The sequence below is a fragment of the Solanum lycopersicum genome, chromosome 2, assembly GCF_036512215.1.
Source record: "Solanum lycopersicum chromosome 2, SLM_r2.1".
Taxonomy (NCBI): domain Eukaryota; kingdom Viridiplantae; phylum Streptophyta; class Magnoliopsida; order Solanales; family Solanaceae; genus Solanum; species Solanum lycopersicum.
The window spans coordinates 59,995,614-60,011,800 of NC_090801.1; the positions used below are offsets into that span (position 1 = coordinate 59,995,614).

Below are 16,187 nucleotides of genomic sequence, written 5' to 3' on the forward strand. Positions count from 1 at the left end.
TGATTTCATAAGCCCATAGTACAGTCCCCACAACTGGAGAAAGGTTAGGTTTTGGCTCGCCTGCCATATCTGTCAGTTTCACATACGGTGGGCTGCTTATTATTATTAACCTTTACATATATATATATATATAATATAGCTCGCTTTTTCCGTCTTAATTTATATGATATTTTTTGAATTTTGAGTTTTAAATATTTCAAACTCCTATAAATTGCTTCAATTATAGAATTTACTTTTTTCGATCTACAAAATTGAGGTGAATATGTATGGTTTTAATAATATGCTTAATAAATAAATGAATTCAAAATTTAATAAGATATTAACTATGACTAAGTTTGAGTGTCTAAATAAAATACAATTGATTATGTATTAAAGTCTAAATGAATGAATGAAATTTGGAGTATAATTTATTTATTTTTTAGAATAAAGTTTCTCTTTTTTTGTGGAATAATTTGGATTGTTATATTATGTAAGTGGTTGGCTTGAGAGTTTCTTTGGCTCTTCTGGTGCACCAAAGTGTCCACATTTTTCACCACTCTCAAGACTGAGGTATGAAATAAAAATAAGAAGAAGAAAAAAGCCAACAGCTTTTTCAATTCGTGTTCAAATCCAGTTTGTTTTTTTCTCTTACAACTCACGCTTTTCTTCCTGTTTTTCTTGTAATTGTTCTGAAATTTTACTGATTCTTTTCCTCTTTTTCTTTTGTTTTTTTCTGTGTGTTAGATTGATATAAGCATGGTTTTTTCTGGCCCATTTCTTTTATCTGCTTTTTTTCAGTAGCATTTCAGAAATTTCTCAGCCTTTTTTCTCTTTTAGAGTTTAGACCCATCTCTCTTGCTCTGTTTTCTTGAAGCTCTAAATTGGAGTAGAAGAACTGATTGCAGATGATGTTTTCTTTTTGAAATTCAGGTGACTCAAGATGGTTTTTGTTTTTGTTTTTTACAAATCTTGAAAGCTAGTTTTTCTATGTTTATTCAACTGAGGGGGTTAAAGCTGGAATCTTGCTGTTGAAAATTTTGTCAGCATGTTGAAAAATAGGATAAAGATTTGAACTTTGAGTTGTTTTGATTTCAGTTCAGTTTTTCTTGAGATGGAAATGAATCCGAGCTTGAAAAAACCGAGGGAATCTGTAGATTTATCGAAAATGTCGGAGTTATCTCAGTCAGCATTCCCAGATGAGGTGTTGGAGAAGGTGTTGTCTCTTGTTCAGTCTCATAAAGACAGAAATTCAGCTTCATTGGTGTGCAAAGATTGGTATAATGCAGAGCGTTGGACAAGAACTAAGCTGTTTATTGGAAATTGCTATTCAGTTACTCCTGAGATTGTAGCAAGAAGATTTCCCAAGATTAAGAGTGTTACCCTTAAGGGGAAACCAAGATTTTCTGACTTTAATTTGGTACCTGAGAATTGGGGTGCTGATATTCAGGCTTGGCTTGATGTTTTTGCCAAAGTTTACCCCTTTCTTGAGGAGTTGAGATTGAAAAGAATGGCTGTTACTGATGAGAGTTTGGAGTTTTTGGCAAAATCATTTCTTGGATTTAAGGCTCTGTCATTGTTGAGTTGTGACGGTTTTAGCACTGATGGGATCGGTAGCATTGCTGCTCACTGCAAGTAAGATGATCTTTTAACTTGTGTCAACTTTTGATTGTTATTTTTAATACTATCATTTACGTTTCAGATATGGATGTTGTTTTGATTGGATAAAAAATCTATCTTTTTTTCAAGGAATAGTTTTTATTTGATTGTAACTGGTATATCTAGCATCTGACTTCAAGATCTCAGTTTTCTGTTATGGTGGATTTAGAATTCTTTCAAGGCAGATTGAGGAAAAACAGTAGTGTTTACAAGGTGGTCCATGCTAATTATTGTAGTAATGGAGGACAAAACAGTAGACCCATGTGTCTGGATGTGGAATGGTTAAGAAACTTGTATTTTTCATTTGAAGTGGCCATGTGAGTGAAGAAATAAAAAAGTGACATGTTCTGGACTTGGGACATGTTATAGGTCTCGCTGTTTATCTTGTTATCACCACCTTGTCTTGCCACACATTAAAAAGAAAGAAGAAAAAAAGTATAAGTGGAAATTGAAATGGTTCCACTTTATGATTTCTTTTTCTGTTCCTTTTTTATGTTACTTTCATGATGTGACATTGACCTGTTAATGAGCATTAATTAAGGGAATTCTTTGATGTCATTGTTAGGCATAAATAACTCTTCTTATTGGTCAAGAAAGAGTTTCTATTTTAACTTGGATTGTGTAACAGATATTTGATCTCTTAACCTTTTAATGTCTATTAGACTTGTTCAATGTATGGAGCTTCAACTAGTATATACTATGTATATTTTGTCAAACTGTTGTCTAGTTTTGTAGCACCACTTGGTTATTATGGTTTATGAGGCTGTCGGGTTGATTGTTGTCTTGACAAATAAGGAATACCATCACAAAGGTGTCTAGGTCGCATATCTAGATTTTGCTGTGACCAGAACTTAATGATTCTGATATCATATAGTTTTAAACGTAGGAGTTGGCATCTTTGCAAGTTTAAGTTACGATAATCTGAACCAAAAAGAATGTGAGGATGTGGGATCTTTGGTTGTTCTGGTCTGCAATCGTTCCAAAGAAATGTAGTTTGAAGGATGGCTCTAATGTCATATCCACAATTCAATATACTTGGACAGTTGGACTTGTATATAACAAATGTCTTCATGTACTATCTAAATGATGCATACAATGAGGTTCTATTTATGTGATGATAGCAAGATTTCATTTGAGTAATATTCCAAGGTATAGAAAAGCAAAACATGTTTTCTTCATAGGCAGCAGAAATGTCAGTTTGTTTTGTGGCTCTTAATTGATGCTTATCAGCATGAAACCAAGTTATCTTAATTGCTATACCTATCTAAATGTTGGTTTTCTTCTCAGGAACTTGACAGAGCTGGACATTCAGGAGAATGGCATGGATGATATTTCTGGTAGTTGGCTAAGTTGTTTTCCGGATGACTTTACATCACTGGAGGTGCTTAACTTTGCCAGTATGAACACTGAGATCAGTAAAGATGCTTTAGAGAGACTTGTCGGTAGATGCAAATCACTGAGGGTTCTGAAGGTGAACAAGAACGTCACCTTGCCTCAGTTACAACGCCTGCTCGTCCGGGCACCTCAGCTGATGGAGCTGGGTACAGGATGCTTTCTTCCAGATCAACTCACAAGTCGGCAGTATGAAGAACTTGAAAGTGCATTCAGCAACTGCAAACATCTGCACTCTCTTTCAGGTTTCTGGGAAGCAAATCGTCGATATTTACCATCTCTTTATGCAGCCTGTGCTAGTCTGACTTTCCTCAACTTGAGCTATGAAACCATTAGGAGTGGTGAACTTTCGAAGCTTCTTCTTCATTGCCCAAATTTAAGGCGCCTTTGGGTAAGAATCTTCCTCAGGCTTTAACATTAATGTGATAAATCCTTTCATGATAAGGTCTTAGGTATTGACCTCCTAACATTTGACATTTTGTCAAGGAACGACGCAATAGATCTTTAATTTTCCCATCTACATGTATGTGTGTGGTTATTCCCCAACACTTAAATTCTATTTCTTCATTAAAAAGTATATTTCCCACCTATGTTCTCCCTGAGGAACAAATAACATCTCTACGAGAGAGCATTGCACGTTTGTTCATAAAATTTGATATTTCCTTCATGAAGATATCCCGTACTAGTTTTGGGAAGAAGTTTGTGCATTACATCTTCCTCTATTGTTTGCCAAAAGAAGTTGGTTGAACTACTCTCAACTGGTATAGTTATTTAGGAGTGCATATACATTCCTGTTTGGGATGAAGGTTAGCTTGAGCCTCACATTAGTGCCTGATCAGGACTATCTGCATGCTTTTAAGCGGATATATAACCTGTTCATCACTTGAGTAATAAGAGAGAGGAGGTACCATATTCACCATAATCTGTATGGTGAACTCCTCGGAATAGAATACAGAAGGAAAAGGTGGAGGGAAAAAGGGAGTTTCCAGTTGTATTCGTTAACAAAGATAATTTCCATTCCAGCACCATGTAAAATCAACTTCGTTGTCAACTGAAAGTACCACTAATGTCTTTTAAGTTTAAACTGCTCTGGGGTTTTTTTCTCTAGGGGATAAGTATTCAAGTGATGCTAATCACCTTTTTCTTTTTAATCCATTTCTTACTTTCAAGGTCTTCATGCCTAATCTTTCTGTTATAGGTCTTAGACACTGTCAATGATAAGGGGTTAGAGGCTGTTGGAACCAGCTGCCCATTGCTTGAAGAACTGCGAGTCTTTCCTGCTGACCCTTTTGAAGAGGATATGGACCATGGAGTGACGGAGTCAGGCTTTATAGCTGTGTCTGCTGGTTGTCCTAAGCTTCAATATGTTCTCTATTTCTGCTGGCAAATGACTAATGCTGCTGTTGCAACAATAGTGCATAACTGCCCCAATTTCACCCATTTTCGTCTCTGTATAATGAGCCCTGGCCAGCCAGATTACTTGACAAATGAACCCATGGATGAGGCATTTGGTGCAGTGGTCAAGACTTGTAAAAAGCTCCAGAGGCTTTCTGTTTCTGGACGGTTGACTGACCTGACCTTTGAGTATATTGGGAAGTATGCCAAAAACCTTGAGACACTTTCAGTTGCTTTTTCTGGCGGCACTGACTGGGGTATGCAGTGCGTGCTCGACGGCTGTTCTAAGCTGAGGAAGCTGGAGATAAGGGATTCTCCATTTGGAAATGCAGCACTTCTTTCTGGAATGGGGAAGTATGAATCAATGCGGTGTCTTTGGATGTCAGCTTGCAGGGTCACCATGAATGGTTGTAGAATACTTGCACGAGAGAGACCTAGGTTGAATGTCGAGGTAATCAAAGATGAGCACAGCGATGACTATGCTGATAAATTATACGTCTATCGTTCTGTAGCAGGGCCACGAAGGGATGCCCCACCTTTTGTTGTAACTCTCTAGTACAAAGTAACAGGAACTTCGGTAAGCTCCTTCCCTTACTCTCCCTCTGTCCTATGCTCGCCAAAATAGCGTGGAGTGGATAGATGATATGCTGATAATGCAGAGTTTTATTTTTATCTGTAGGCATGCACTAGGATACCCTTTTATTTCAGCTAGTTTTATCTGCTACAACATGCATGATGTTCGTAAAGGTGGACGAGAGAAAGTAAGTGAACAATGGATTAAAGGAATATCTCTCCTTATGCTGCATTTACTATGTTTTACTTGAAGAAGCTTGAAATTTTCAAGGAAGATCAACAAAAGGGATGTCTGTGCGCGCTCTTACTGAACTACTGCATTATAAGAAAGAAACCATGCGAAGATTCTCTAACAGTTAGTGAGACCTTTGGCCATTGAACGAATGATCCCATGACGGAGTTGAAAAGTTGATTATGTCAAGAGAAAACCATCATGGGATCAAATCTGAAGAGTCCTGAAGCTCACAAGAACAAGGTTTAATTTATTAACTCGCGGAGTTTTTTTTTCTTTTTTCAAAACAATAAGTAGCATAAACATAAAGAAAGAAAAATGAAATGAGTCTCATGTAACTTGAATGCTATATGGTGATAAGGTTTCAGAGACATAAGTTATTTGGCCAAACTGGAAATGCAAAAGAAAAAAAGAAACCATGGTATTCTTTTTTTAAAAATGTGATTGCTGTGCTTCATCAAAATAATTTTGTGTTACATTTACGATGTTGTTAGTTTAAATTAAGACAATTCACTTTGCTTTGCTTCATTCATAGCATTAATTAATAATGCAGGTTTATTCATTGATCAAATTTGAAGTAATAATTATTGATCTTGCAACTACATTATATATAAATATGCAAGTCTCAACAAAACCTAACTAACTAGAAAAAAATTAAATGTAACTTTTTAATAGACGAAACAAAGTTGAGTAATTATAATGACCAATTATTGTAAATTGAGTGATCATTCAGGCATTCTGACTCTATAATTTTAGTCTATTGAGTGAACTTTTGAAGAGATATTAAGAAAAACAAATTACAATTACTTGACTCTATAGAGACCTTGTGATAGTAAAATTTGGCAGCATGTGAGCACAATGATATAATAGGGGAAAAAAATCTCACCATTTATACATAGAGTCATATTTTCTTTAAGTCTAAGCTAGCTATATGAATTGTCACTCCACTGTTCAAATTCCTAATAATAGTGTTGATTCACATTCTTGTCACATGCAAATTGAAAAGCAATTTGCTCCAATCCTATTGACTAGCAGTTGCATGAATACGAAGCAACAAAATGTCAGTTGGTGGAAATTTTACTCCAAAACCAAATAATCACTATTGACTGAGCCGCCGAAGCCAAGATTTTCATCGAGAGAGTTCGAAATATGAAAAGATAAATATTTGTCCCTGTCTAAAATCTAGTCCCAAGCTAGTTCTGCCACTTTCTAAGCATATTTGTACTGTAACAATATACTCAATATAATCGTACAAGTAGTATTTCGAAGAGAATGGTATAGACGTAGTCTTACTCCTGCTGTAAAGAAAATGATTTATTATTTTCAATAGACCCTCTGACTTAAATAAAGCATATTTGTATTAGTACTTGAAGATTATATACGAGTTTGATTAGCTCAATGTCTTTATTTTTTACACTTGACATATAAATTAAAGATAAATAACGGTTAGTGTATCAACCTTGATCCTGAAAATATACTACTATTACCTGCATGTGGTATAATCAAATTATACAGATAATGTATAACAAAATCCTTACGTAATTATTTGAATTTCAAAATTGAATTAAAGTTATGGTATAATTACTTATTATAATCAATACTTGAATCAAATACGATGAATTATTGTAACAATAATTATATAAGTAGATAAAACTTTAGCCTAGACCATATAGTCCATCTTAGTTCATATAAAAATTAAACGCACACGTGGATTATAATAACTGAGACAATTACTTAATTAGGTAACATATTATAATTAGGCTATCTTAGGAAAAGTTTGTCAACTATAGTAGAGTCAATGGAGTAGGCAAGGGTCCAACTAACCGTGAGATTTTGGGTGCGAGTTTTAAATACTGAGAAAATAATATTGAGAATGTCATCTTAAATTATCCACGATTCGAATTTAATTGGGACTCCTATATGGACTTTAGGCACTAAATAAAAAAAAATTAAAAAAATGGTCAAAGTAAAACCTACCAAATTGGTGTTTTTAAATTTAAAAGATATATTTTCTCAAGAAAATCAAACGTCTTAAAAATTATAAAAATGACTTCCATGATGAGAGTACCGTAGAAAATAAGTGTACAATGATATTTCGCGTTATTTTTTCCATCCCATCTCCCAATGGTCCCCTATCGATGCACCCTACGCTCAACCAGCCAATTCTCATATTTAGACTATACAGAAATATATTTTATACAATATTCTCTGCTTGTTTATTAAACTTTAAAAAATAAATTATAAAAAAATATTTACATTCTAGAAAAATATTTTTGATTGAGGATGCTTGATGTGAAGACACAAAATTAATTTATATTAGAGCTGTCCATATCGAGGGATATGAACCAACTAATCCTCAACTACAAGTTGCATATAAATCTTGTAATTTGTTGGCCTTTCTATTTTCATTGATATATGATAATATCTATGACTTTTGTCTTCACTAAAGTGAATCTCTGTTCACTTACCCATATCCTCATCAACCATATTTATCCCTAAAAAGGTTAAATTATATATTTATATTTTGGTATAACATCTTTATATATCGACGATATAAGCATTAATTGGTAACCCATATATAGTAAACATGGTAATAACAAATTATATTAATACTGAAATTATTTTTACGTTGTCAGTGTATATAACTTATAACTAATCAATTAGACAATCATACTACAACTTCAATTTACTTTTTCCAAAGTGTTATTTTATTGTGCTGAGTATTATTATTGTACTAGCTAGAGGGATTAATAATGGTTCATTGATGAAGTGGATATGCACTTTATATTGGCTTTTCTCTTCAAAGCAAAGGTATATATTTTGATTTTGTGTAGGCCTTTTGGTTCATTTGACTTCCTCCTCACTCAAAGTCAAAAAGAGGGTATATAACTATATAATATTAATTAATTCACCATAGATTTGGTAATTAATCACTCACATTCCTCATACAAACGTATATATTTTTCTCCGTTTATTTTAATTTGTCATGTTATACTTTTTGAAATTTAATTTAACTAAATTTTAAAATTAAATTAGATCATATTAATTCGATATTTTCAAGATAAAAATATACATTATAAAAAATTAATCAAAATTCTTATAATTTGACTCTAAAAAGAAAATCATGACAATTAATTATGGACGGAGGGAGTATCATTTATGTCCTTTTCTGCCTAACATTCTATGAGCATTAAGTAAGCACCACATCACACATTAGTATATATTACACTGTTTGTTTTGCAGCTATATACAGTGTTAACAAATTTTTCACACTATCCAAATACAGAATTTTGCAATTATAAAATACAAGACATATTTCTTGCTACAAAACACATAAAATTAATTAGTTTGAATAAATTGTTGGTGTAAATTTTTTATTTTTGAAGTTACGACATACTGTATATAAAAGTGCTTAAATCTCATGATCTCATATATTCAGATTGGAAAAGTATAATTTTCTACGTGAAAATAGCTTGGGATAAGTGAAAATGCATATTTTTGCATATTCGATAAGATTTATGATACATATACTAACAATGTAATAGTTGCGTTATTATTATAATGTGATATTAGTTGGTTGTTCTTTTAATGATCTGATCATAATGTAAGTATATTTCATCGTTAGTGTAGAAAACTTAACACTATATATGGATCATTGTTATCTATTGTATTGTATTGTATTGTTATTATACCTACAATGTTTGTTTTGATTGTTACTTAAAATGTATTGTATTGTATTATTATATTTCGTTGTTTTGTAGCAATGAAAACTCCTATTTTATGGAACAACCAATTTAGTGTGTTCCCATTGTTATTTAATTTCTTTCTTCAATTATATATTTACATAATATTTCAAAATATTATTTTACCCTTTAGCTTAATTATTTGAATCTAATCAAGCCTCCTACCCTAGAATAATTAGAATATTTTAGTAAATTTATAAATTAAAATACAATACAATACGATACGATCAAACCAAACAATTAAAATGTTATTAAACAACAACAAACAATACAATCTAGCCAAACATTGTATCAACCATATAATATAGTATAATAAATTATAATACAATACAATATAAAACAATGAATAATAATGATCCAAACAAAGTGTAAATAACTCCACGGGCTTATAGGCAGCAAGTGTTAATTTTCTATTTTTTAATAAGTGGTATGAAATTATGTGATGATAATTAAAAATAATATGGTTGAAATTAGTTGGAAGCAACAAAACTTTTTTAGATTAACAGGCTAAATATTCGCACGCTGGCCTTCAAAGTAACTTCTTTAATTAACAAAAGAAAATTAAAATTTTAAAATAAAAAACTGAGGGCGGTGTGACAATATATATAATAATACGTGACCAACAGAATAATGGTTATTTTTGTCATATACTAAATAAGATAATGTTTGAAACTAATTAGGCATCTAATCATATTTAAAGGGAATTTAAAGGTTTTTTTTTTGTAGTAATTTGTCATCTTATGAAAGTTTATACTTATTTTTGTTGATATGTCTGTATTAATTTAATTGTTAACTCTATGATGAGTTTGCATGTTAGTAACCATTTTCCCACCAAATTCTGCTATTTCTCCCATTAGACATGCACGAAGAAATTACTAAACTTTCCGCTCGCAATTTACGTGGCACATTCAAATTTTAAAATTTAAGCAAATCTTTTTATAATTGTAATTTTTTTCATCTAATATTTTTTATATTTTAACTTATTAAATATTGTTAATTATAAAACCTTTTACGTAGTTTTCATAATGCAAATTTTATTTCAAAAATTGAAATAATTCATGTCTAAATTCAATTAAAATTAAATTATTTAACTTTTGAAATTCAAACTTCATCAACTGGGACAGAAGAAAAGGCGTGAAGTACTCCTGGTTAAGTTATTTCATGATCTGTTATCGATTAGTTAAGTCGTAAATATCCTCGTCTCAACGTTATCTAACTATGATAAACTATTTTTTTATGCGATGGGATTTTAAAATACTAAGTGATCAAAATAATTTTTCTTCCGCACGGATTTTTCAAATTTTGGACCCCTAAAGAGTATAATGGGCTGATAAATCTCTCTTAATTAGATGATAAATAATATTCAGAAAAAGAAATACTGTTTAGCACAAATCCAAATTAATTAAATGGAATCACGAATAATATATATATATATATATATATTTTAAAAGGCTGTATTTGGTGAGTAGCAGCTTAAGGTAATGTAATTTAATCAAGTGAAAGGTGAGAAGAAGCCTAAAGAGTTTGGAATAATTAGTAGTATTAGGGTATAGGGGGGTTCACATGCATGGTGTGGGGCTAATTGCATTTTTGTCATCTCTATTAATGACAAACTTCTTATTAATTGAAAGCTACACTCTTTCTTTTTTATATTTGTTTGCTACCTAAGTATTTTATTTTTATACTACTAGAAAAGTATTATAAATATCTATAATTACAACTTCTGGTTTAGGCGTGTATATATATAAAAAAAAGTGAAATTTTTATTAATATCAGTTAATTATTATTTTATTCAATAACGTTGTAAATTTTATAGATATTTACAAATAATTTTAAACATGAATGTGTAATGATGGTGATTCCACACCAGGCTCAATAAATAATTGAATGTAAAAAGAGGATCCTAAACTAAAAAGGAGTCCATGACCCCCTATCTCTAAAAATATATATTTAGCAGTAATAATTAAGGAAGATGATTGGTTCATTCTTTAGTATAAAAATTATATGATTGCTCTATCAAATGTCAGACCCTATAGTATGTAATTTCCTCTTTCTTTACTATGTAATGTATATAGGTAGGTTGGCCTTTACTTTTCTTAATTTCCTGGATATATTAATTGTAGTATAAGGTTTTGTTCTTGAGTATTTTTTATGTCATTTCTACTTAATTGAAAATTAATTCCAATGAGTTTTAAAATGTTTCTAATATAAGTTCACAATTGTTTGTCAGGTTAAGGTTATGCACTTCTCTTAAGAGAAATTTAATATAAGGTATAATTTGACTAATATAACTCTACTATATTAAGAATATAAAAAATCTGCATAACTTTTCAATTGAACAAAATAGAGTAATTATTAAGGGCAAAATTGAAAAAAAAATTAATTATTTTTTAATTGTTTAAATTGATAATTAATCTTAAACAATTATTTTTGATATACTTGTCAAATAATTATGGACTAGGGTGTATTATACTAAAAAAAACATTCAAAAACTGAAAACATATATTAAAAGTAAGATGCCTTGTCATACTATTGTTGAAAATAACATGACATAACAAAGATTATTTGTTATTCCTGAGAATTTAATCACTTGGATAAAATAGTCCATCAATTTAACATGATACTTAGAGCACGTAAATCTATGAAGTTTTTTTTAAAAACAATTTAAACTTTTAAGTCAGATGATCATAAATAGGTGAGGACAAAATTATATTCTAAATAAGAAGATCTAGAGGTTAAAGAGTTAGGATGAAAGGTTGCTAGTTCCCTTTTCAGTATTGTTATAATTAGCACTCTCCTATTATCTTTTTTCTTCTATTAGTATCGCACCTTGTTTTTGTTGCCTCAGTTATCGTATTATTTATTGTTATTAATATTTTCTAATGGTTTGTTTTCAATCTAACTTCTTTACTATTATATTTATTACATTTAATATATTTAACAAAATATATACAGTATTAATAAAATACCACTTTTTTTAGACCTAGTATTTATAGAATTATACCGAATATATTAATATCATTACGTGCGATCCTAAATCATGATGTAAAAATGACTACATAATATAAAAAAAAAAAATTAACTCATGACTTGTCCAAATCCTTGAAGCCAAATTTACGTTGTCCCCATTTTACTAATTAGAGCTTTTCCCCCCAAAAGGACCTTTTCCTTTCACCCAAAAAAAAATAATAATAAAGTGTTAAGAAAGTGTGAATGCTAGCTGTCTATCGATACATTATATGAAGCACTTAAGAAAAATTCCAATGTAAACTTCTATTTATTGCTAAAATATGAATCAAAAATTTTCACACACTCCTTGTACTTAAATATCTTCTCTATCTTAATTATTTTACCATACAAAAAGACGTTAAGAAAAATTATTTTTGTTACGATTATTCTTGAACTAGTTTTGTATAGTTTTCTTTTAATCAAATGTGATTATAAGAATAACACACCAGTCAGAATTAAGAATTTGGGGGGTTTTAAAATTTCTTGAGAATCATCAATCAATTTTGTTAGGGGTTTACAAATTTTTATACATATATTTAATTTATTTTTTAATATAAATATAGAGTTTACGTAAAAGTTATTGAATTCGTCTAAATCCATAAATCTCACCTAGCTCCGCCTTCGATAATATGTACATTGAGTTGTAATATGGGTCTCATGTTCCATCTAAGGTTGTTGACATTAAATTAAAGTAGCTAGAAGCATGTAACAACTGTATAGGAGAACAAAATAGTAGATAAATACAAGCAAAAGCAACAATAGATAACAAACAAATTAAACAAACAAAAAAACATTACAATTAAGATCCGTTGTGAAGCTACTAAACTTTTGCAACTATTTCATGATAAAATAACGAATATAAGTTGATATCATTTATTTATTTTTAATTAAATATTTTGAGTGGAAAAAAAATCATATTAGATAATGATTCTCGGACCTAATGTGGCACGAATCCTAATTAATATAAAAGAACCTGAAAGGCTGAGACTTTCTTTACAGAATTCATTCGGGGTGAATTCAATAGTCTTATATTTTATTATCATGAATTTTTCTATTTTTAACTTGTAATATACGAGTATGATATTGTTGAAGCAACATCAATTCCTTGGTTAAAAATATGATTCCGTCACTAAACTGAATTAGAATTAAAATCTCAAAAGAAATATTGCACATTAAATTTAAAAAATGATATAGAATATATTGCAATAAATTGTTAATGTTTATTTCTCTTTGTCGTAATCCTTGCAGCCTAATAAATGTTAAGTGTCCATATTTTTGCAAATGTAAGCCTTCCTCTTTAATTCCCCCAAATAAATGACTTCTGTTGTGCAAGTATAAAAAGAAAATCTAGTGCTATCTACTGATAAATTAAATGAACACCTAATAGTCAATATTAAAAATACGTGAATTATTAGTTTCGTTTTAAATTATTGATAATATTTAATTAAAGTACTCTTTACTTGATAATCAAACTCAAGTGCGCCCTTATTATGTCATATACATAACACAATATTTTGAAACGAAGAATATATTAATATGGAAAGATTTTGCATAGTTTCGAAATGATTGGTATATGATGAAATAAACTTTTGATACATTGCTTTTTTACGTACTTCTTATATTTTTTACTTGTGATTCAAATAAGATAATAGTATTTCTTATGATTTTAACTACAACTTGTAATATCTTCTTGTATCACTTTGTTCTTTCTACATGTTATTTTCAGAAGATATATCAGTATAAATAGATTCAATTACAATCAAGTTTTTATCTTTTTACAGTAGAGATTGATATAATCGATATAACTCAATCATCATAGCTTTTAAATATAAATAATAAATTGTAAAATAAAATATTAGTTTTATTTATAGTAATTCCATTATTTTTATTTATTTTTTTTAAATGGATGGTATCCTTTTTCAGTATAAAATTTGGACATATCTAACTTTCAAGAGTCCAAAACAGTTGCCCTAACAACCCTCTTATTTCATCTCGCAACTAACAAGACAGAAAATACCATAAATACCCCTAATATTCTCATACTAATTAATCCATGTTATAAAGTTAGAAAGGGTATTTTTGTCAATTTCTTCGCTCACAAGTTCTGTACAATGAACTGAAGATAAGCAATGAATATAAGCTAAAGCTATTCTTACTCCTCTTTGTTAATATTATTGAATTTTGTTTGTTTTTTTTCATCCCAAATCTCTATCTAATTCGCCGGAATCTTCACTTCTCCGACCACATCTCGCCGGAGAATGGAATTCAGGGAAGACGAATGAAATCCATCATGTCTACTCTACCGGAAAATGCAGAAAATCCAGTTGGGTCATCCGCCGGAAAATCAAGAATCCGGCGAGTTAATGAGTTCATTTCTTCACTTATATCTCTTTCGTATTCAATCAAAGTTTTCCCTGTGAAATGGCAATCGATACGAAGCAAGCTTGAAGAGCTTCTTTCGAGTTTATCTGCTATTGAGAATTGTGATTCCACAGAAAACTACCCTCCACTCTGCAGCTCCCTTCAGGCCATTACAGCTACCCTCAAGAATTGCCATGAACTTTCTCGGCATTGTGTTGAGTTTTCTTATAGTGGGAAACTGCTGATGCAGAGTGATCTTGATATAGTTTCTACAAAATTAGACAATCATATAAAGAGTATTTCTGAGATTTACTCTCTTGGTTTGCTTACTCAAAGCTCTGCCATTATTGTTCCAAAGCCCAATCTTGGAGCTTCTCGTGATGATATCAAGTTTTATATTAGGGATTTGTTGTCAAGGGTCAAGATTGGGTCTTCAGAGATGAAGAAACAAGGGTTGATTGCTTTGAATGAAATTATTCAAGAAGATGATAGGTATGTTAAAGTTGCAATTGAAATTGATAACCTTGTTTCTGTGTTAGTGAGTTTTCTTGATTTGCAAGAAGATAATCTTCAAGAAGAAGCAGCTAAGGCATTATCTGTAATAGCAGGGTTTCAATCTTTTAGAAGTTGTTTGATTTCTGCTGGAATAATTTCCCCTTTGATTAGAGTTTTGGAGTGTGGGATTGGGTTGAGTAAAGAATTTGCCACCAGGTGTTTGCAAAAGCTCACAGAGAACTCAGATAATGCATGGTCAATTTCAGCTCATGGTGGGGTTACTGTTTTGTTGAAGATATGTATAGAGGGTGATTCTTTGGTTAGTTCAGTTTGTGGGGTGTTGAAAAATCTTGTTGGGGTTGAAGAAATCAAGAGATTTATGATTGAGGAAGGTGCAGTTCCAGTATTTATCAAGCTTGCAAGGTGTAAAGATGAGGTTACACAGATCAGTTCAATTGATTTTCTACAAACTATGGCTTCTGGGGATGAATCAACTAGGCAGATGATCATGAAGGAAGGTGGAATAAGAGCTTTATCTCGTGTTTTGGATCCGAAATCATCGTCCTCATCTAAAGCAAGGGAAATGTCCTTGAGAGGGATTGTGAATCTGTGTTTTACATCAGTAAATTCAGTGAACAACCTGTTGAATTATGGATTTATGGATCACATTCTGTATTTTCTTCGACACGGGGATGGTTCTCTTCAAGAATTAGCCTTAAAGGCAGCATTTTGGTTATGTGGAACATCAGATGAAGCCAAGAAGCTAATGGGGGATGCTGGATTTATGCCTGAGTTGGTGAAGTTTCTAGATTCAAAGTCATATGAGGTTAGAGAAATGGCAGCTGAAACACTATCAAGTATGGTGATTGTACCAAGAAACCAAAAGAGATTTGGACAGAATGATCAAAATGTTGGTTTGCTGCTGCAAATGCTTGATCCAGAAGAGGCAAATTTTGGCAACAAAAAGCTGTTGCTTTCTATACTCATGTCATTAACAAGCTGCAATAGTGCCAGAAAGAAAATTGCAAACTCAGGGTATCTGATAAACATTGAAAAGTTAGCTGAGGCTGAAGTTTCAGATGCAAAAAAGATAGTCAGAAAATTGTCTTCCAATAGATTCAGAAGCATTCTCAGTGGAATCTGGCATTCATAATCAATGTAATTCAATTTTGTCTTATGCTTAACTATTTACCAAAACCAAAAATCAGAAAGGAGATCTTATGTAATATAAACCAAGATAAATGTATTTTATTGTTAAGAAAGAACTTTTAGAACATCCCCTTTTGCCTTTTTAGCCTTTTTTTTAGCTTCTAGTCATATAAACAGCCTCAATAAAAAAAAAGATTTACTGA

At 31.1% G+C, this 16,187-nt stretch overlaps 2 protein-coding genes across 13 annotated transcripts; both read left to right on the plus strand.

Annotated features, from left to right (window-relative positions):
• Positions 1-376: 376 nt before the first annotated feature.
• On the plus strand, positions 377-5,666 carry LOC101252548 (protein AUXIN SIGNALING F-BOX 2). 12 transcript variants are annotated; one of them, XM_069293695.1, is made up of 6 exons: positions 454-549; positions 854-909; positions 1,075-1,611; positions 2,923-3,418; positions 4,226-4,999; positions 5,102-5,666. In XM_069293695.1, the coding sequence occupies exons 3-5, from the start codon at positions 1,091-1,093 to the stop codon at positions 4,976-4,978; spliced, it is 1,770 nt and encodes a 589-aa protein (XP_069149796.1). In that variant the 5' UTR covers positions 454-549; positions 854-909; positions 1,075-1,090; the 3' UTR covers positions 4,979-4,999; positions 5,102-5,666. The 12 variants fall into 12 exon arrangements, with proteins under 12 accessions (XP_010316674.1, XP_004232795.1, XP_010316673.1 ...); XM_069293698.1 differs by having other exon boundaries at positions 502-549; positions 5,082-5,666; XM_069293699.1 differs by having other exon boundaries at positions 519-549; positions 1,080-1,611; positions 5,082-5,666.
• Positions 5,667-12,582: 6,916 nt separating this feature from the next.
• LOC101252248 (vacuolar protein 8) lies at positions 12,583-16,111 on the plus strand. The gene has a single exon (XM_004232746.5). It carries the CDS (start codon positions 14,258-14,260, stop codon positions 15,986-15,988), a length of 1,731 nt encoding a protein of 576 aa, XP_004232794.1. The 5' UTR covers positions 12,583-14,257; the 3' UTR covers positions 15,989-16,111.
• The last annotated feature ends 76 nt before the right edge of the window (positions 16,112-16,187 follow it).